Consider the following 22815-nt stretch of genomic DNA (forward strand, 5'->3'; position numbering starts at 1 on the left):
AGAGGAAAATGATTTTAGCATGTTGTAACTAAAATCCACTGCTGTTCCCACACAGGACTGAGGAGTACCAGAAAACTTCAGTTGGGGGGAACGGTTTGCAGGGTAGTCTGCAATAAGGTATGTTCAGTCATTTATTTCTAGACAAGACTGAGATAATGCTAGAAGAGACTGACAATATCCCCATGAGGGGAGGGTAAGCTATGTTCACAGACTTAGTAAGGAATTGAATGCTTACATAACAGGGCTAATTATGCTGGATGACACTAATTCAGGGCAATCAATTGTTTATCTAAGGAAAATATAGTTTGTAAGACACTTTGAAAGTCCTTTTGGGTTCTTTCTGGGGTTATTACCCACATGGCTAATTTTTATTCACTTAGGAGTGATTTCTTAGGCCTCACAGCTCCGGAGTAGAGTGGGAGGAGCCTAATTTCGCGCCTCAGATGCGCAGTTAGAATTGCATAGAAATTCATGCTGCTTCACATGGAGGGTCCTGCTGCTGTTTGAGAGCCTAAAAGGAGCTATATTCCCCAAAATCTGATCCCTAAGGGCAGGTAGGGCCATAGCAAGGCTGTGGCAAGGTGCTGTAGTATTTTTAACCGGGTGTTGGCTTTAGGCTGCTCCGGTTTGGGCATTAAGGGGTTAATCGTTTTGATACTAGTGGTGCAATCTTACTAAGGCTTTAGGTACATACTGTGAACATTTCAAAAGGATTGCTGCATTTTTCACTGTTTTGCAAAATTGTGTGCTCTTTTTATCTCTTAAAGGCACAGTAACATTTTTTTCAAATTGTGTTTTTTATTTGATTAAAGTGATTTCCAAGCCTGTTTGTGTATACTACTAGTCTGTTAAACATGTCTGACACCAAGGAAAATCCTTGTTCAATTTGTTTAGAAGCCATGGTGGAACCCCCTCTCAGAATGTATCCCACTTGTACTGATATGTCTATACACTTTAAAGATCATATTGTTGCACTTAAGAATGTGGCCCAAGATGATTCTCAGACTGAAGGTAATGAGGGTAGCCCGTCTACCTCTCCCCAATTGTCACAACCAGTTATGCCCGCTCAAGCGATGCCTAGTACCTCTAGTGCGTCTAACCCTTTTACATTGCAAGACTTAGCGGCAGTCATGGATAATTCTCTCACAGCCTTGTTATCTAAACTGCCCGTGTTACCTGCAAAGCGTGATAGCTCCGTTTTAAGAACAGATTATGAGCATTCTGACACTTTGGTAGCCGTATCCGATATACCCTCACAACGCTTTGAAGTGGGAGCGAGGGATTTGATGTCTGAGGGAGAAGTCTCTGATTCAGGAAGGGTTCCTCCTCAGACAGATTCAGATACATTGGCTTTTAAATTTAAACTAGAACACCTCCGCGTTTTACTCAGGGAGGTATTAGCTACTCTGGATGACTGTGACCCTTTAGTAATACCAGAGAAATTATGTAAAATGGACAAGTACCTAGAGGTCCCTGTTTACACTGATGCGTTTCCGGTCCCTAAGAGGATTGCGGATATCGTTACTAGGGAGTGGGATAGACCAGGGGTTCCCTTTGTTCCCCCTCCTGTTTTTAAGAAAATGTTCCCCATATCTGACCCCGTGCGGGACTCGTGGCAGACGGTCCCTAAGGTGGAGGGGGCTGTTTCTTCACTTGCTAAATGCACAACCATACCAATTAAAGGCAGTTGTGCTTTTAAAGACCCTATGGATAAGAAGTTAGAGGGTTTACTTAAGAAAATTTTTGTTCAACAAGGTTTTCTTCTCCAACCTATTGCCTGCATTATTCCTGTAACTACTGCAGCTGCTTTCTGGTTTGAGGCGCTGGAAGACTCACTCCAGACGGAGACCTCTTATGAGGAAATTATGGATAGAATTAAGGCTCTAATGCTAGCTAATTCTTTTATCACTGACGCCGCTTTCCAAATAGCTAAGTTAGTGGCAAAAAATTCAGGTTTCTCCATTTTGGCGCGCAGGGCGCTAGGGCTAAAGTCCTGGTCGGCCGATGTGTCGTCTAAATCCAACTTTTTTTTTTTTTTTTTTTATAATAATTTTTATTGAGGTTCTTAAGTTAGGCATACAAACAGTAAAAATAAAAATGAAATTGCCATTCAGTACAAAAGAAAACATGTACAATCTAACTTAGTTCCATAACGGTTCGGTAAATCTTCTGCACCGCTCACCAATGAAATAAAAACAGTTATATATGGCAAAATTAAATACATAGTGCCTATGCATAAGGAAACCTTCCATAACAAATCTAATAGGCCGCTCTTGGGCCTTAAATAAGGAAACATATCTAACAGTAAGGAAAGGTATATTGGAATGGAGAGACCACTCTTGGATCTCACTATGCCTAACCTCATATTTTATTTTCTAGATAATAGCACGGGATACCCCCTTATTCATAGCTATCTTATTTTGCAAAACTATAATCCCCAAAAAAGAAAAACACTGGCCTCTCTTGGACCTTAACCTTTGGTATTTGTTGATAGGGGAGCTTGATAAGGAGTATGGAATAATAATGAAACACATAGGGCTGCTCTTGAACCCTTAAACCAATAGTTGCACTCTTGGACTCTTGTTAAGCAGATATTTATATGTATAGCTATACTGTATGGCCTCATAATTAACTGTAAGCTGTATGAGGCAATCAGGAATAATGTAGGAAGTAGAGACTAGCAGCTGAAGGAGCTTAAGAGCCATGCCATAACATATGAGGAGTATAAAGATGGTAATGAAAAGTACTGTCTGGGAGGGTCATGATTTTAAATGGGGCTTTTCAGAGCCAAATCAGACGGTGTAACCTATATAGTACATTTATAATGCTTCACCCAGACGTATACCGCAAGGTGCAAAGCTCAACAGTCGCAGCAAGAAAAAAAAAGGAAAAAAGTTAACTCAACATTAAAGCAATGAAACAAATATAGCTCATAGATAAATCAGATAAGACCCGGACTGAGTCCCAAAACACCACTTTGTCTTAAGATTAATAGTCTTGGGCAGAGCCGCTGTCCCTATCCCTGTTCTCACTCTAGCCCACACTAGTTGCCAGTAGAGAAGAGGAGGTAATGATAATTGTGAGCAGAGCGGCACTGGCTTCGGGTGTAACAGGGAGACTGCTTATATTACGTTTTCCCTCTAGACCTATGCATATAATAATACTGTCCCAGTGATGCTGAAACGGGTTGAATTAAGGCATGTTTTTAACTCTTGAGTGTGGGGTAAAGAGTAAGCAACGTGTACTGTCCTTATATATTGTGAACAGTTGTGACTTTACAGATCGCGTCTGTAAATTCCATTTCTTTTGCTTAAATAAGGTTGTGTCTCTATTTTGATCCAACTAGCAAGACAGTTCTAGGTGCTTAGTAACACAGTCATCAATCATAGCAATGTCCCAGACTAGAAAATCAGTTCAGTAAGAAAGGCTCTAGCCTACCCCTGTTTTCGGAATTTGGCCATCTGGAAAGTGTCGGTGCAGCCAAGAACAGGAACATCGCCTCTGAGGAGCGCAACCCCCACAGCTCTCTGCCTCATCTGATGAGAGTTCCACGCATTGCTGTCCTGAGGTTTGCAAGACCGATAGCCTCCATGCAGTCGTGGGATCCTCCCAGCACACCCATCTTGTTAAGGTAATCCCGGTCTGCAGCGTTAGGTCAGTGAGCTCATATGAACGTCCCTCTGTGTTGTTACCATCCGAAGGCAAGATAGAGGCTGGCGCAACACCAGTTGCTGGAATCAGAGTCCCCCGGTCAGTTGGGCACAGCGTCCCTTTTCTAAGAGGTAAGTCCACCGGGGCGGGTATGAGTGCGTTAGGCAGGGAAGTCCTCACGTCTACTGCGTTGAGATCTAGAGAGGGGCTGGGTAGGCTATGTACCTGTGGCTGCTCCTCCATTGCTTTGCTACGGCATGAATCGGCATGGGAAGCCCTCTCTATGGCCTCAATTTCACTTTGCAACCCAGTCGCGACAGGCTTTGAATCCCCCACAGATTCTGTTTCTGATAGGCCTAGTTTTGCGGGGTGAATTCCTTTTGTGTGCCGTGAAGATGTAAGGAGCCTGCAGAGTTCCTTCTCTAAGTTCCGGTAGCTGTCATGGATTGCCTGGGCCACTGTTTGCTCCCACTTATCCAGAGCCTCCATCTTTCTGGTGTAGTGGTGTTGTGCTGTTCCAGTGATAAAGCCCCCGCTTATTGTTGTATTGTGAGAATAGCAGATTCCCACTTTAGACGTGGAGCGCAAGCTATTGTGGGTTAAGGATGCGCACTTAAGGCACAGCTAGTTGTGGGGACAGGCTGAGGCTTCTATTATAGGGGAAGGCCTCAAAAATTTAAAAGTCCGGTACTGAGGGCAGCAAAGCCCAGTCACCATCCAAAACCCTATATCTGGATTGCGGACCTCTTCAGACAAGCCTCTCTACTATTTTAGGCTGGGTATTGCCCAAATATGATGATAAATTTAGAAACAATGGAGAGAGCTTGAGGAGCTGAAGCTCAGTGCGACCTAAGATGGCCGCCGCCCGGATGTCCCCCTAAATCCAACTTTTGAACATCCCTTTCAAAGGAAAGACCCTCTTCGGGCCTGAATTGAAAGAGATTATTTTAGAAATCACCGGAGGAAAAGGCCATGCTCTCCCTCAGGACAAGTCCTTTAAGACAAAGATCAAAGCTAATTTTCGTTCCTTTTGTAATTTCAGGAGCGGCCCCGCTTCATCCTCTCCGGCTGCAAAGCAAGAGCGTAACGCTTCACAGCCCAAGGCAACCTGGAAACCTTACCAGGGCTGGAATAAGGATAAACAGGCCAAAAAGCCTGCAGCTGCCACCAAGACAGCATGAAGGGGTAGCCCCCGATCCGGGACCAGATCTAGTAGGGGGCAGACTCTCTCTCTTCGCACAGGCCTGGGCAAGATATGTACACGATCCTTGGGCATTAGATATTGTATCCCAGGGATATCTTCTAGAATTCAAGGGCTCTCCTCCAAGGGGAAGGTTCCACATTTCTCGTCTGTCTACAGATCAGACAAAGAAAGAGGCGTTTTTACGCTGTGTAGAAGATCTACATACAATGGGAGTGACCCACCCAGTTCCAATTGCGAAACAAGGGTTGGGTTTTTACTCATACCTGTTTGTGGTTCCCAAAAAAGAGGGAACTTTCAGACCCATCCTGGATCTAAAAATTCTAAACAGATTCCTCAGAGTCCCATCATTGAAAATGGAGACCATTCGGACAATCTTACCAATGATCCAGGAAGGTCAATATATGACTACCGTGGATCTAAAGGATGCATATCTACACATTCCTATCCACAAAGATCATCACCAGTTTCTCAGGTTCGCTTTTCTGGACAAGCATTACCAGTTTGTGGCTCTTCCCTTCGACTTAGCCACTGCTCCCAGAATTTTCACAAAGGTGCTAGGGTCCCTCCTGGCGGTTCTAAGACCGCGGGGCATAGCAGTGGCGCCTTACCTAGACGACATCTTAATTCAGGCGCTGTCTTTCCAAAGAGCCAAGTCTCACACGGAGATTGTATTGGCCTTTCTGAGGTCTCATGGGTGGAAGGTGAACATAAAAAAGAGTTCTCTTTCCCCTCTCACAAGGGTTCCCTTCCTAGGGACTCTAATCGACTTGGTAGAAATGAAAATATTTCTGACAGAGGTCAGAAAGTTAAAACTCTTAACTACTTGCCGAGTTCTTCATTCCATTCCCGGCCATCTGTAGCTCAGTGCATGGAGACAATCGGATTAATGGTAGCAGCAATGGACATAGTCCCTTTTGCTCGGATACACCTCAGACCACTGCAACTATGCATGCTCAAACAGTGGAATGGGGATTATGCAGATTTGTCTCCTCAAATTCAGTTGGACCAGGAGACCAGAGATTCTCTTCTCTGGTGGTTGTCTCAGGATCACCTATCTCAGGGAATATGTTTCCGCAGGCCAGAGTGGATCATTGTAACGACCGACGCCAGTCTGTTAGGCTGGGGTGCGGTCTGGGACTCCCTGAAAGCTCAGGGCTTATGGTCTCGGGAAGAAACGCTTCTCCCGATAAACATTCTGGAACTGAGGGCGATATTCAACGCTCTTCAGGCATGGCCTCAACTAGCTGCGGCCAAATTCATCAGATTTCAGTCAGGCAACATCACGACTGTAGCTTACGTCAATCATCCGGGGGGAACAAAGAGTTCCCTAGCGATGACGGAAGTAACCAAAATAATCAGGTGGGCGGACTATCACTCCTGCCATCTCTCAGCAATTCACATCCCAGGAGTATACAACTGGGAGGCGGATTTTCTAAGTCGTCAGACTTTTCACCCGGGGGAGTGGGAACTCCACCCAGAGGTATTTGCCCAGCTCACTCAGCTATGGGGCACTCCAGAGTTGGATCTGATGGCGTCCCGTCAGAACGCCAAACTTCCTCTCTATGGGTCCAGGTCCCGGGACCCCAAGCAGCGCCTTGGTCCTTCAATCTGGCTTATGTTTTTCCACCGTTTCCCCTTCTCCCTCGTCTGGTTGCCAGAATCAAGCAGGAGAAGGCTTCGGTGATTCTGATAGCGCCTGCGTGGCCACGCAGGACTTGGTATGCAGACCTAGTGGACATGTCATCTGTCCCACCATGGACACTGCCAATGAGGCAGGATCTTCTAATACAGGGTCCGTTCAAGCATCCAAATCTAGTTTCTCTACGTCTGACTGCTTGGAGATTGAACGCTTAATTCTATCAAAGCGTGGTTTCTCTGAGTCAGTTATAGATACTCTGATTCAGGCTAGAAAGCCTGTCACCAGGAAAATCTACCATAAGATATGGCTGAAATATTTTTGTTGGTGTGAATCCAAGGGTTACTCTTGGAGTAAGATTAGTATTCCCAGGATATTGTCTTTTCTCCAAGAAGGATTGGAGAAAGGTTTGTCAGCTAGTTCCTTAAAAGGACAAATATCTGCTCTGTCTATCCTTTTACACAAGCGTCTGGCAGAGGTACCAGATGTTCAAGCGTTTGCTCAGGCTTTAGTCAGAATCAAGCCTGTCTATAAACCTGTGGCTCCGCCATGGAGTCTAAATCTAGTTCTTTCAGTACCAAGCCTGGTTTTCTTCCTAAAGTTGTTTCTAACAAGAATATTAACCAGTAAATAGTTGTTCCTTCTCTGTGTCCTAATCCTTCTTCGAAGAAGGAACGTCTGTTACACAATCTTGATGTAGTTCATGCTTTAAAGTTCTATTTACAAGAAACTAAGGATTTCAGACAAACATCTTCCTTGTTTGTTATCTATTCTGGTAAGAGGAGAGGTCAGAAAGCGACTGCTACCTCTCTTTCCTTTTGGCTGAAAAGCATCATCCGTTTGGCCTATGAGACTGCTGGCCAGCAGCCTCCTGAAACAATTACTGCTCATTCTACCAGAGCAGTGGCTTCCACATGGGCTTTTAAAAATGAGGCTTCTGTTGAACAGATTTGTAAGGCAGCGACTTGGTCTTCACTGCATACTTTTTCCAAATTTTACAAATTCGATACTTTTGCTTCTGCGGAGGCTATTTTTGGGAGAGAGGTTTTGCAAGCAGTGATGCCTTCCGTTTAAGGTACCTGTCTTGTTCCCTCCCTTCATCCGTGTCCTAAAGCTTTGGTATTGGTATCCCACAAGTAAAGGATGAATCCGTGGACTGGATACACCTTGCAAGAGAAAACAGAATTTATGCTTACCTGATAAATTACTTTCTCTTGTGGTGTATCCAGTCCACGGCCCGCCCTGGCAATTAAGTCAGGTAAAAAAATTTTTTGTTTGAACTACAGTCACCACTGCACCCTATGGTTTCTCCTTTTTTCTTCCTAACCTTTGGTCGAATGACTGGGGGGTGGAGCTAGAGGGGGAGCTATATGGACAGCTCTGCTGTGTGCTCTCTTTGCCACTTCCTGTAGGGAAGGAGAATATCCCACAAGTAAAGGATGAATCCGTGGACTGGATACACCACAAGAGAAAGTAATTTATCAGGTAAGCATAAATTCTGTTTTTTGATAATTTGTTTGTTATTTTGTGTAATGTATTTTTTTCGTTTTGGGGTGGGTTTTTATTTCTAGATTAGGGCTTGGGCAACAAAAGAGCTCAATGCCCTTTTAAGGGCAATGCCCATACAAATGCCCTTTTCAGGGCAATGGGTAGATTAAGTTTTACTTTCTTTTTTTTTTAGTGGGTTTGGGGTTTTTTTGTAGCAAAAGAGTTGTTAACTTTAGGGCAATGCCCTACAAAAGGCCCATTTAAGGGTCCTTGGTAGTTTATTTTAGATTAGGCTTTTTTATTTTAGGGTGTTTTATTTTCTTTAAAGGGTATTAGAATAGGAATATATATATATATATATATATATATATATTTATATATATATATATTTATATATATATATATATATATATATATATATATATAATTATAATTTTGTGTTTTTTTGTAATTAATTTTTTGTGATTTTAGTGTTTTTTTATTTTTTGATAATTTTAGGTTTTAGTGTAAGGTAGCTTAGGATTTATTTCACAGGTAAGTTTGTATTTATTTTAACTACAGGTGGCCCTCGTTTTACAACGGTTCAATTTACACCGTTTCAGAATAACAACCTTTTTTTTCCAGTCATGTGACTGCTATTGAAAAGCATTGAGAAGCAGTGCATTGATTAAAATAGCCAGTAGGTGGAGCTGTCTGCTTGTGTTGCAGCAAAGCCAAGCAAGCTGAAATTAATCAGTTTAACCAGACATGAGCTATCAAGCAGATTTAAACCGAACAAGATCTTCCTGTCTATAAATCAGTCCAGATTGGAATGCCTAGAAAGAACTGTTTGCAGAAAAATGCAAGTAAAGTCTGTGTTGTGTGATTATTTTATTAGGTTTATAATGCTGTTTAGCAAATGTTTTTGTTCATTTAACTTAGTTTAATTATATATTCTGTGTTGTGTGAATATTTTATTAGGTTTATAAATAGCATTTAAAGTCTTCATTTCAAAGCTTTAAAAATAATGTATTAGGTGTTACTTATGACAATTTTGGGAGGGGCCTGGAACCCATCTCCCTCACTTCCCATTGATTTACATTATAAACTGGGTTTCAGTTTACAACGGTTTCGATTTACAACTATTCCTTCTGGAACCTAACCCCAGCGTAAACTGAGGGCTACCTGTAGTTAGTAAATAGTTATTAACTATTTACTAGCTACCTAGTCTACCTAGTTAAAATAAATACAAACTTACCTGTGAAATAAAAATAAAAGCTAAGCTAGCTACAATATAACTTAGTTAAATAACTTTTGTTGCGTTTGTTAATTTCCCTATAGAGTGCATAACTCGTAATCTAGCTGATAGAAATTAAAAAATTTCACATTTGATTATTGCATAATTCAAATCAAATTATTAGAAACATCTTAACGAAATACTATTACATTAAACGAATGTTAGAATGTTGTACAAACATTCGAAATTCAAAATGAACTAACGAATGTGTTAAAATTTGTTTCATTTTTCGAATGTTGCAAAACATTCGTCCATCCCTAGTTATAAGTGAAAAACCAAACCCACAGTCACAGGCAATATTCCCTCTAATATTTTTGAGCACTATGCTCAAAATATCTTACCTGTGCAAATTTTGGCCAAGTGACTAAAATGTGTGCACACTTTAAGTGTACTGAAACTTGAAAAGGTACACAAACTTGCACATACTCTATCTCTCAAACACACACACAACCACTTTCTCTCACACACACAGACTCTCACTCACTCACACACACACACTCTCTCTCTCTCTCTCTCTCACACACACTCTCTCTATCTCTCTCTCAAACACACACATTCTCTCACACAGTATCACTCTGACACAAACACACTCTCCCACACATACACCCTCACAAACTCTCACACAGGCACTCTCTTTTACACACACACCCTCTCTCACACACACACTCTCAAACACATACTCTAACACACACTCACTCTCAGCCATACACACATACGTAATCGCTATCACACACTCTTTCACACACTCTCACACACACACACTAATTGCCATCTATTCTTGTATTTTATTTCTCTTACTGAACATAATGATGATTGATGTATGTCACTGATGAGGGAGCCACGCTTTTCTGTAGAACACTGAGGCCGGAATCTTAGAAATGTGATTTTATACTATAGTTATACTATAAGATGTGCTATTGCCGGGGCCATATCTGATGTAATCTGGCAGTTTGTGAAGTACCAGAATATTATTCTTGTTGACGTATCTTAAGTATACTGAAGCCGACCTTCCTTTATACTGCAACTAACATAAGAAAGAATGAACATGCAAGATAAAACGCCTGTAACTCCTAATTTGATTCATTTATAGACAAAGCCTTTTGAGAATAAGGATGCCTTAAAGGGACAGTCAACACAAAAATTGTTATTGTTTAAAAAGTTAGATAATGCCTTTACTACCCATTCCCAAGCTTTACACAAAATACTTGGTTATATTAATATACTTTATAATCTTTAAGCCTCTACATTTCTGTCTGTTTCTAAGCCACTAAAGACAGCCCCTTGATCACATGCTTTGTATTAGCTTTTCACAACAGGGGAGTGCTAGTTCATGTGAGCCATATAGATAACATTGAGCTCACGCCCGTTCATTCTAAAAACACAGCACTAATTGGCTTAAATGCAAGTAAATAGATAAAGTCATGTGATCAGGGGGCTGTCAGAAGATGCTTAGATACAAGGTAATCACAGAGATAAAAAGTCTATTAACCCCTTAATGACCACAGCACTTTTCCATTTTCTGTCCGTTTGGGACCAAGGTTATTTTTACATTTTTGCGGTGTTTGTGTTTAGCTGTAATTTTCCTCTTATTCATTTACTGTACCCACACATATTATATACCGTTTTTCTCGCCATTAAATGGACTTTCTAAAGATATCATTATTTTCATCATATCTTATAATTTACTATAAACATTTTTATAAAATATGAGGAAAAAATGGAAAAAAACACACTTTTTCTAACTTTGACCCCCAAAATCTGTTTTTCACTAATTTTTTCACAAACTTTTGGTTTCTCACTGAAATTATTTACAAACAGCTTGTGCAATTATGGCATAAATGGTTGTAAATTCTTCTCTGGGATCCCCTTTGTTCAGAAATAGCAGACATATATGGCTTTGGCGTTGTTTTTTAGTAATTAGAAAGCCGCTAAATGCCACTGCGCACTACACGTGTATTATGCCCAGCAGCGAAGGGGTTAATTAGGGAGCATGTAGGGAGCTTTTTGGGGTAATTTTAGTTTTAGTGTAGTGTAGTAGACAACCCCAAGTATTGATCTGCCAATTTTGGTATATTTCATGCCACCATTACACCGCTAAATGCGATCAAATAAAAAAAAAACGTTAAATTTTTCACAATTTTAGGTTTCTCACTGAAATCATTTACAAACAGCTTGTGCAATTATGGCACAAATGGTTGTAAATGCTTCTCTGGGATCCCCTTTATTCAGAAATAGCAGACATATATGGCTTTGGCATTGCTTTTTGCCCCCCTCCGCTCCACTCGGCCCATCGATGGCCGCCCAGCCACCTCCCAGACTGGCTCCCACCAACCAACGATACTGGCTATCGATGCCCGGTGCAGAGAGGGCCACAAAGTGGCTCTCTGTGCATCGGATGGCCAAGGGGGTTATTGCAGGATGCCTCGATATCGAGGCATCACTGCAATAACCGGAAAGCAGCTGGAAGCGAGCAGGATCGCTTCCAGCTGCTTTCCAGACCAAGGACGTACGCCATACGTCCTCGGTCTTTAAGTGTCTTTTTTTTTAGGACGTATGGCGTACGTCCTTGGTCGTTAAGGGGTTAATATAACCATATTTTATATGCAAAACTGCAGAATGTTTTTTGCTCTGATTGTCCCTTTAAAGCAGTGCAACTATCTTTTCCAATCTCTTACCACTTCACAGTCTCTGCCATTAAACTTCCCTCTTGGACAGCTTCTCCTAAACATGTTGCTCTCAGGTAGGGTTGCCAGCTGTGTTTTATAAAAATAACTGGATGACCTATAGGTGATAGGATATGGGACGTAGCTGGGTTCACACAATGTATCCACAAAAGCTCAACCTTAGGCCCCACCCTTGATCCCATCACATATATTTTTCACAATTAAGCAGTCATTTTATTCCCTTGGTTGCCAGTAACACATGTACAGAACAGTGATGTGACCCCCTTGGCTGCTAGAGGTACACACCCAGCAATGATTGAATATGGTTGCCTGTAACACATATAACAGTGTAACTTCTTTTTTTAGCCATATTTTTAATGCAAAACTCCACAGAACCACCACAATAAAAAATAATAATAATAAAAAAAATTACTGACATTCATATGCTGTGCGCACTTTTGAAAAGCATATTCGCTCTCTTGGCAAAATGTGTGCATGTGTGGGAACGGTGCTCAGGGGCTGCCCCAGGGAATTCTCTTTAAAAAGAGGCTGTCCCTACGTGTTGCACGATGTCTCCCAGAAAAAGTAATGTATCTCGGTGGAATGGTAAACTTCACTGGGGAGAGCAAATTTAGCAGCGAAAAATGAAATCTGGCAGCCAATACAATAAGGAAACTTTTATACACTTTGAATTTCGTATTGTAAATAAGAATTTGACAGTTGTTTTTTTTTGCATGTGCTGTGTAGTTTTCTTATAATTTCTATTTTGTGCACCTTAAATCATTTCATTTCTGCGCAATTTCAGTATGAATTTTTTCATAAATAAAATTTTTGCAGAGTATATTCTTTATGATTTTAAAAGCGCTTAAACAATACAATTTTTTACTGCATATTTTTATTTCAATGTTTCTTTTGTTAATTTTATGCGATTTTTAAATTGGATATTTTTGTAAGCATTGCTGTAAATGTTTGAATCACCTTCACATACTTAAAGTGATGGTAAACTCAGAACGATTGCTCAATCAATAAAAAAAATATTAGTTTCATTCATCAAAAACTTACTTTTGCATTCTAACTTTTTTTTCTTTTTTTTCTTTTTTTTCTAACTGCTACTATTCTAATGATCGCTCTGGCAGCCCTGACATTTACTTTTTTTTTTGAGAGGGGGTCTTGTTTTCCTTTAGCCAAACAAATATCTGGCATTTTGGAATGTTTCTTAAAAAAATATATATATATTGTTCTTCGCAAGCGTTCGTAACGCCATACGTTCAAATAATGCTAATGTTAAGAATGACGTTATGAACGCTTGCGCAGAAGAATTTTAATTTTTTTCTTCTTCAAGAAACATGCCAAAATGCCAGATATTTGATTGGCTGAAGGAAAACAAGCCCAAAAAAAAATATGTAAATGTCGGGGCTGCCGGAGCGATCATTAGAATAGTAGCAGTTAGAAAAGAAAAAACGTTAGAATGCAAAACTAAGTGTTTGATGAATGAAACTAATAATATTTTTGTATTTGAAATCTGATTTGATTGAGCAATCATTCTGAGTTTGCCATCACTTTAAAGGTATAGGAAAGTAAAAAATTCTTAATTTCTCCTACATTGGTGTGTCCGGTCCACAGCTTCATCCTTACTTGTGGGAATATTCTCTTCCCTACAGGAAGTGGCAAAGAGAGCACAACAGCAGAGCTGTCCATATAGCTCCCCCTCTAGCTCCGCCCCCCAGTCATTCTCTTTGCCGCTCTGTACAAGTAGCATCTCCACGGGGGTGGTAAAGAGTATGTGGTGTTAGTTGTAGTTTTTTATTTCTTCTATCAAGAGTTTGTTATTTTAAAATAGTGCCAGTTTGTACTATTTACTCTGCAACAGAAAATGAAGAAGATTTCTGTTTAAGAGGAGTATGATTTTAGCACCAGTAACTAAAATCGATTGCTGTTCCCACGCAGGACTGTTAAACCAGAGAACTTTCAAGGGGGAACAGTTTGCAGGCTTATCTGCTTCAGGTATGATCAGTCACTTTTCTAACAAGACCAAGTAATGCTAGAAGACTGTCAGTTATCCCTTCTGGGATAGGTAAGCCATTTTCTTAGACTCAGTAACAGAATTAAGGCTTATAGTTTGGGCTCTCTGCTGGTTGACACTATTGTGGGCTAAGTCGTTTATTTTTTATCATGCTTATGTGACTTTGAAGTGTTTTTTCTCAAATTTAAAACACTTTTGGGTATGTTATTTACGCCTGGCAGCCGTTTAGACACCTATATTTGTCAGAAAGGCCCCTTCACTCTGGAGTGCAGAGGGAGGAGGCCTCATTTTCGCGCCGCAGTTGCCTTTCATCAGGAGGTTCATGCAGCTTCACGTGGAAGGTCAAGAGGCTTAGAAAAGGACTTTTAAGAGGTTTATTTCGTTTTTGGTAACCCTTAAGGAAGGTTAAAGCTGCGGTGGAGACTGTGGCAGGGGACTGTAATGTATTAACCGGTTAATTGCTGTTTACTAGCTCCGGTTTGGGCATTTAAGGGTCAATTGGTCTGAAAATTATTGTGCAATACTTTCATAGCTTTAAGACACTACGGTGAAAATTTCAGAAAGATCGGATTTTTCTTTGATATTTTTCTGACGTTTCAGTAATAAAGTGTGCTTCTTTATTATTTAAAGAGACAGTAACGGTTTTGTATAAAATTATTTTTCTTGCATTATAGAGCTGCCTAGGTTTGTCTAACATGTCTGTGCCTTCAGATAGCCTATGTTCGGTGTGTATGGAGGCCAAGGTGGTTCCACCATTAAATGTTTGTACAAAGTGTGCCATAGGGTCCAAACAAATTAAGGACAGTACTGTCACATTTAAAGATGTTGCCCAAGATGATTCTTTAAATGAAGGTAGTGGGGATAGTTCATCATCCTCTCCTTCTGTGTCAACTCCAGCATTGCCCACGCAAGCGATACCTAGTTCATCTAGCGCGCCAATGGCGGTTACTATGCAGCAGTAATGGATAATTCACTAGCAGCTTTTGTATCCAAACTGCCAGCTTATCCTAGAAAGCGCGATTGCTCAGCTTTAAATACAGAGGATGAGCAGGCAGACGCTGAGGATAATTTATCTATTATGCCCTCACATCAATCTGATTTGGCGGTGAGGGAGGGCCTGTCTGAAGGAGAAATTTCTGACACAGGAAAGATTTCTCAGCAGGCAGAGCCTGATATAGTTGCATTCAAATTTAAGCTGGAACACCTCCGCGCTCTGCTTAAGGAGGTGCTAGCTACTCTTGATGATTGTGATCCTTTGGTGATTCCAGAAAAATTGTGCAAAATGGACAAATTCTTAGAGGTCCCTGTGCACGCTGATGCTTTTCCGATACCCAAGAGGGTGGCGGACATAGTGACTAAGGAGTGGGAGAAGCCAGGTGTTCCTTTTGTTCCCCCTCCTATATTTAAGAAAATGTTCCCCATTGTTGACCCCAGAAAGGACGCATGGCAGACGGTTCCTAAGGTAGAGGGGGCAGTTTCAACATTAGCTAAGCGCACAACTATTCCAATAGAGGACAGTTGCGCTTTCAAAGATCCGATGGATAAAAAATTAGAAGGATTGCTGAAGAAAATTTTTGTGCAGCAAGGTTTTCTTCTTCAACCAATTTCGTGCATTATTCCTGTCACCACAGCGGCGTCTTTTTGGTTAGATGAACTAGAAAATTTGCTACAGAAGGAGACTCCATATGATGAAGTCATGGACAGAATTCACGCACTGAAATTGGCTAATTTTTTTATTTTAGATGCCGCTTTTCAATTAGCTAAGTTAGCGGCGAAAAATTCAGGTTTTGCAATAGTGGCACGCAGAGGGCTTTGGCTAAAATCTTGGTCGGCGGATGTGTCGTCAAAAACAAAATTGCTTAATATTCCTTTCAAGGGTAAGACCCTATTCGGGCCAGAGTTGAAAGAGATTATTTCAGACATCACTGGGGGAAAGGGCCATGCCCTTCCACAGGATAGGCCTTTCAAAGCAAAGAATAAGTCTAATTTTCTTTCCTTTCGCAACTTCAGGAACAGACCAGCTTCTAACTCTCAAAGCTCTAGACAAGAGGGTAACACTTCCCAGCCCAAGCCAGCATGGAAACCATTGCAGGCTGGAACAAGGGGAAACAGGCCAAGAAGCCTGCTGCTCCAACCAAATCAGCATGAAAGGATAGCCCACGATCCGGGACCGGATCTGGTGGGGGGCAGACTCTCTCTCTTTGCTCAGGCTTGGGCAAGAGATGTTCCAGACCCCTGGGCTTTAGAGATTGTTTCTCAGGGGTATCTCCTAGAATTCAAGGACCTTCCTCCAAAGGGAAGGTTTCACATTTCTCGCTTGTCTTCAGACCTGACAAAGAGACAGGCATTCTTACATTGCGTAGAAGACCTTTTCAAAATGGGAGTGATTCACCCAGTCCCAAAATCAGGACAAGGACTGGGTTTTTACTCAAACCTGTTTGTAGTTCCCAAAAAGGAGGGAACGTTCAGGCCAATTCTGGACTTAAAGATCCTAAACAAATTTCTCAGAGTTCCATCATTCAAGATGGAAACAATTCGAACAATTCTGCCTATGATCCAGGAGGGTCAATACATGATTACTGTGGACCTAAAGGATGCATACCTGCATATTCCAATCCACAAAAATCACCATCAGTTCCTAAGATTCGCCTTTCTGGACAGGCATTACCAGTTTGTGGCCACCGCTCCAAGAATTTTCACAAAAGTGCTAGGGTCCCTTCTAGCGGTAGTAAGACAGCGGGGCATTGCAGTAGCACCTTACCTAGACGACATCTTAATACAGGCGTCGTCGCTTCCCAGAGCCAAGGCTCATACGGATATCGTTCTGGCCTTTCTAAGGTCTCACGGGTGGAAGGTGAACGTAGAAAAGAGTTCTCTGTCCCCGGTCACAAGGGTTCCCTTCCTGGGAACAATAATAGATTCGGTAGAAATGAAAATCTTTCTGACGGAGGTCAGAAAGTCAAAACTCTCAAAAGCTTGTTGAGTCCTTCATGCCATTGCTCAGCCGTCTGTGGCTCAGTGCATGGAGGTTATCGGTCTAATGGTGGCGGCAATGGACATTGTCCCATTTGCCAGAATTCATCTAAGACCACTGCAATTGTGCATGCTCAAGCAATGGAATGGGGATTATGCAGACTTATCTCCCCAGATACAGATGGACCAGGAAACCAGAGACTCGCTTCTCTGGTGGTTGACTCAGGATCACCTGTCGCAGGGAATGAGTTTCCGCAGACCAGAGTGGATCATTGTCACGACCGACGCCAGTCTCCTAGGCTGGGGCACGGTGTGAGGCTCCCTGAAAGCTCAGGGTCTATGGTCTCGGGAAGAATCTCTTCTCCCGATAAACATTTTGGAATTAAGAGCAATATTCAATACGCTCCTGGCTTGGCCTCAACTAGCGAAGGCCAAATTCATAAGATTTCAGTCGGACAACATGACGACTGTAGCGTACATCAACAATCAGGGAGGAACGAAGAGTTCCCTGGCGATGAGAGAAGTATCCAAGATCATCAAATGGGCGGAGGATCACTCCTGCCATCTATCTGCAATTCACATCCCAGGAGTAGACAACTGGGAGGCGGATTATTTGAGTCGTCAGACTTTCCATCCGTGGGAGTGGGAACTTCACCCGGAGGTCTTTGCCCAGTTAACTCAACTATGGGGCATTCCAGATCTGGATCTGATGGCGTCTCGTCAGAACTCCAAGGTTCCACGCTACGGGTCCAGGTCCAGGGATCCCAAGGCGACATTGGTAGATGCATTAGTGGCGCCTTGGTCATTCAATCTAGCGTATGTCTTTCCACCGTTTCCTCTACTCCCCAGGCTAGTAGCCAGGATCAAACAGGAGAAGGCTTCGGTGATTCTAATAGCTCCTGCGTGGCCACGCAGGACTTGGTATGCAGACCTGGTGAATATGTCATCGGCTCCACCATGGAAGCTACCATTGAGACAGGACCTTCTAGTGCAAGGTCCATTCGAACATCCAAACCTAGTTTCTCTGCAGCTGACTGCTTGGAGATTGAACGCTTTATTCTATCTAAGCGTGGGTTTTCGGAATCTGTTATAGATACTCTGGTTCAGGCGAGAAAGCCTGTAACCAGGAGAATTTACCATAAGATATGGCAGAAATATCTCTATTGGTGCGAGTCCAAAGGTTACTCATGGAGTAAAATTAGAATTCCAAGGATTCTTTCCTTTCTCCAAGAAGGTCTGGAGAAAGGTCTGTCAGCCAGTTCTTTAAAGGGACAGATATCTGCTCTGTCTGTCTTGTTACACAGACGTCTGGCAGCTGTGCCAGATGTTCAGGCGTTCGTACAGGCGTTGGTCAGAATTAAGCCTGTCTATAGACCTGTGACTCCTCCATGGAGTCTGAATTTAGTTCTTTCAGTTCTTCAAGGGGTTCCGTTTAAACCTTTACATTCCATAGATATTAAGTTACTTTCTTGGAAAGTTTTGTTTTTGGTTGCTATTTCTTCTGCTAGAAGAGTTTCTGAATTGTCTGCTTTGCAGTGTAATTCACCCTATCTGGTGTTCCATTCAGATAAGGTCGTTTTACGTACCAAACCTGGTTTTCTTCCGAAGGTGGTTTCCAATAGGAATATTAACCAGGAAATAGTTGTTCCTTCTCTGTGTCCTAATCCAGTTTCCAAAAAGGAACGTTTGTTACACAATCTAGATGTGGTTCGTGCTTTAAAATTCTATCTAGAAGCAACAAAGGATTTATGACAGACATCTTCTTTGTTTGTCGTCTATTCTGGTAAGAGGAGAGGTCAGAAAGCTACTTCTACCTCTCTTTCCTTCTGGTTAAAAAGCATCATCCGATTGGCTTATGAGACTGCCGGGCGGCAGCCTCCTGAACGAATTACTGCTCATTCTACTAGAGCTGTGGCTTCCACATGGGCCTTCAAGAATGAGGCTTCTGTTGAACAGATCTGTAAGGCAGCGACGTGGTCTTCTCTGCATACTTTTGCCAAATTTTACAAATTCGATACTTATGCTTCTTCGGAGGCTATTTTTGGGAGAAAAGTTTTATAAGCAGTGGTGCCTTCCATTTAGGTTACCTGACTTGCTCCCTCCCTTCATCCGTGTCCTAAAGCTTTAGTATTGGTTCCCACAAGTAAGGATGAAGCCGTGGACCGGACACACCAATGTAGGAGAAAACAGAATTTATGTTTACCTGATAAATTTTGTTCTCCTACGGTGTGTCCGGTCCACGGCCCGCCCTGGCATTTAGTCAGGTTTAAAATTTTGTTTTTGTACACTACAGTCACCACTGCACCCTATGGTTCTCCTTTTTTCTCCTGACCGTCGGTCGAATGACTGGGGGGCGGAGCTAGAGGGGGAGCTATATGGACAGCTCTGCTGTTGTGCTCTCTTTGCCACTTCCTGTAGGGAAGAGAATATTCCCACAAGTAAGGATGAAGCCGTGGACCGGACACACCGTAGGAGAAAGAAATTTATCAGGTAAACATAAATTCTGTTTTTAAGACACTTTTAAATTCACTTCTATTTTCAAATGTGCTTCATTCTCTTGGTTTTCTTTGTTGAAAATGAATACGCACATATCATACACTAGTGGGAGCTGCTGCTGATTGGTGCCTGCACACATTTCCCTCTTGTTATTGGCTAATTGTGTTCAGCTTGCTGCCAGTAGTGTGATGATGGTCCTTCAGCAAAGAATAACAAGAGAATGAAGCAAATTTGTTAATAGAAGTACATTGGAAAGTTGTTTTAAATTGTATGTTCTATTCGAATCATGAAATAAAGTTTTGGGTTTCCTGTCCCTTCAAATGCAGGGATTAACCCTTTGAGAGACACACTATTCTCAAGATAAAACCTGCTGGTAGAGAATTACAGCAGGGGCTTCATAGTATCTTTAGGGAATTGGGCCCTCTGACCTAGGAGCAAGCATATGACACTGCTGATTGGTTGTATCAACCCTTCATTTATTACTTAGTGTTAATTTTAAATAGAAGCATCATTGCAAAAAATGAAATGGACAGTCTACTCCAAAAATGTTATTGTTTAAAAAGATAGATAATCCCTTTATTACCCATTTCCCAGTCTTGCACAGCCAACCTATATTAATATACTTTTAACCTCTGTAATTATCTTGTATCTAAGCCTCTTCTGACAGCCCCTTATCACATGGCTATTTATTTATTATCTATTGACTTGTATTTAGCCAATTATGTGATGTGTCCTGCACAACTCCACAGGAGAGAGCACAATGTTATCTATATGCCCCACATGAATTAGCAGTATTTTTAAAAGCTAGTAAAAAAGTATGTGATAAGAGGCTGTCTGTAGTGGCTTAGAAACAGGCAGACATTTAGAGGTTTAAATGTTATAAAGCATATTAGTATAACAGTGCTACTTGTGCAAAGCTGGAAAATGGGTAGTAAAGGCACTATCTATTTTTTTTAAACATTAACAATTTTGGTGTAGACTGTCCCTTTATGCACTCTGTCTCACTGTCCTCTGTGTAGATCTCCCTTCCCTATAAGTGTCTCAGGGGCCATCCAGCCATGCCCCACCTACTTTTACTCCCCTGCATGCACCACTGACCCCTATGTTTTACCATGACTCTTCCCATTCTCCCAGGCCTGGAAATGTTAGGAAATATGAATATGAATTTCCCTTTAGACTGCAGCAAGGATAATGAACCAGACATATATGATATGTTTTAGAATATGTTTATATCAGTGGCGTCACTAGGGGGGGGGCGGGGGGGGGGGCGGGCCGCACCCGGGTGACACCCTCCAGGGGGTGACACAAAAAAAAAAAAAAAAAAAAAAATTTTTTTTTTTTTTTTTTTTACATTTTATTGAAATTCAAAGAAATACAATGTTGAGATGCATAGATTATTTTATTAGAGGCTGGCATTTGTGAACATTAGTGGGACTGGGGAAGTTGTAGACACACAATTTTTTTGCCCCTTGAGCCAGTGCTGCAATTTCAACAAATAGTTTTCCCGGCTGCTTTTGCTTGTTTGTACTTTGCTCCTCCCCTGCCCAATTTCACTATGAATGTTGTGGGTGTGCCGTGGGGCTTGCAAAGTTGCGCTGCTAGCCTAAACCTGCCTGCCTATCTGTGCTCACTGCTCAGTGACACGCGGCCCAGGGCTGTGCACTGACAGACTTGGAACAGAGTCAGAGAGCAGAATTTTCATAGTTTGTGCGCCTAAACCTTTTCTTCAGTGATTTATTTTAGAGTGCTCTGTTTATCTTTCATTTGATGTTATGCTGAGCCAGGGAGCAGCTCTAGGCATGAGCTTCATAATTAATGCAGTGCAGTTTACATATTTTGTATGTGTGTGTGTCTGAGTTTTTGTGTGTCTCAGTGTTTTTGTGTGTGTGTTTTTGTGTGTGTGTCTGAGTGTGTTTCCGAGTGTTTGTGTGTGCATCTGAGTATGTTTTTAAGTGTGTCTGAGTGTTTGTATGTGTGTATGCCTGTGTTTTTGTGTGTGTCTGCTTTCTGGGGGGGGGGGGGGGTGACACCATGACTTACCGCACCGGGTGACACCAACCCTAGTGACGCCACTGGTTTATATTAAATAATTGTATGTGTTGTTTGATTGCAGGTTCATTTAATAAAAGAAGACGGAAATCAATTTTTGTTACTGTGACTCTTCTTGTCATATCCATACTAATTTTTACCGTGGGCCTGGCTGCCACAACGAGAACTGAAAATGTGACAGTGGGAGGCTATTATCCAGGAGTAATTGTAAGTATAGATTTCTTCCTGTTCCAGATTGTAAGGATGGATTTGTATGGCTTAAAGGGACAATCATGATTCAGATAGGGCATTTTATTTTAAAAAACTTTCCAATTTACTTTAAAGGGACAGTCAACACCAGAATTTTTGTTGTTTTAAAAGATAGATAATCCCTTTATTACCCATTCCCCAGTTTTGCATAACCAACACAGTTATATTAATATACTTTTTACCTCTGTGATTACCTTGTATCTATTGACTTGCATTTTAGCCAATTAGTGCAGTGTCTGCCACAATCCACAGGTGTGCTCACAATGTTATCTATAGGGTTTACCTAAACTAGATCTCCCCTGTTGTGAATAACAAATAAAAAAGCATGTGATTAGAGGCGGCCTTCAAGGGCTTAGAAATTATCATATGAGCCTTCCTAGGTCTATACCAGGTCTATACCAAAAGAACAAAGCAAAATTGGTGATAAAAGTAAATTGGAAAGTTGGAATTGCATGCCCTATTTAAAACATGACAGTTTGTTTTGGACTTGACTGTCCCTTTAATAATCAAATTTGCGTTCTTCTTTTTGTGTTCTTATTTGAAAGCTAAACCTAGGTAGGCTGATATGCTAATTTCTAAGCCCTTGAAGACTGCCTCTTATCTGAATGCATTTGACAGTTTTTCACAGCTAGAGGATGTTAGTTCATGTGTGCCATATAGATAACATTGTGCTCATGCCCGTGGAGTTACTTATAGGAGGGCACTGATTGGCTAAAATGCAAGTCTGGCAAAAGAACTGAAATAAGGGGGCAATCTGCAGAGGCTTAGATACAAGGTAATTACAGAGGTAAAAAGTATATTAATATAATAGTGTTGGTTATGCAAAACTGGGGAATGGGTAATAAAGGGATTATCTATCTTTTTAAACGATAACAATTATGGAGTAGACTGTCCCTTTATTAATAATAATAACGGTAACCTATAGGTCAACACATCTCAAAATTGACTTTTTAAACATACACACAAACATAAATGCATATGTGACCACACTCTCAGGTATATAACAATTGGAATAGTAAAGGGAAATTGTAATGGGAAAAATACATGCGCTGATTTATTAAATCTTCTAATTTTTGCACTACTTATCTTGAAACCCTGTGTTTAACC

General features: G+C 41.4%; 1 protein-coding gene across 2 annotated transcripts in view; it reads left to right on the plus strand.

Annotated features, from left to right (window-relative positions):
• TMEM255A (transmembrane protein 255A) overlaps nucleotides 1–22815 on the plus strand; it is a 211901-nt gene that overhangs the window by 101879 nt on the left and 87207 nt on the right. For both annotated transcript variants that reach the window (XM_053699292.1, XM_053699291.1), the window contains exon 2: nucleotides 21524–21666. In XM_053699292.1, coding sequence (XP_053555267.1) covers nucleotides 21524–21666 — 143 coding nt within the window. The remainder of the gene's footprint in view (nucleotides 1–21523; nucleotides 21667–22815) is intronic.

The sequence above is a fragment of the Bombina bombina genome, chromosome 1, assembly GCF_027579735.1.
Source record: "Bombina bombina isolate aBomBom1 chromosome 1, aBomBom1.pri, whole genome shotgun sequence".
Lineage (NCBI taxonomy): Eukaryota > Metazoa > Chordata > Amphibia > Anura > Bombinatoridae > Bombina > Bombina bombina.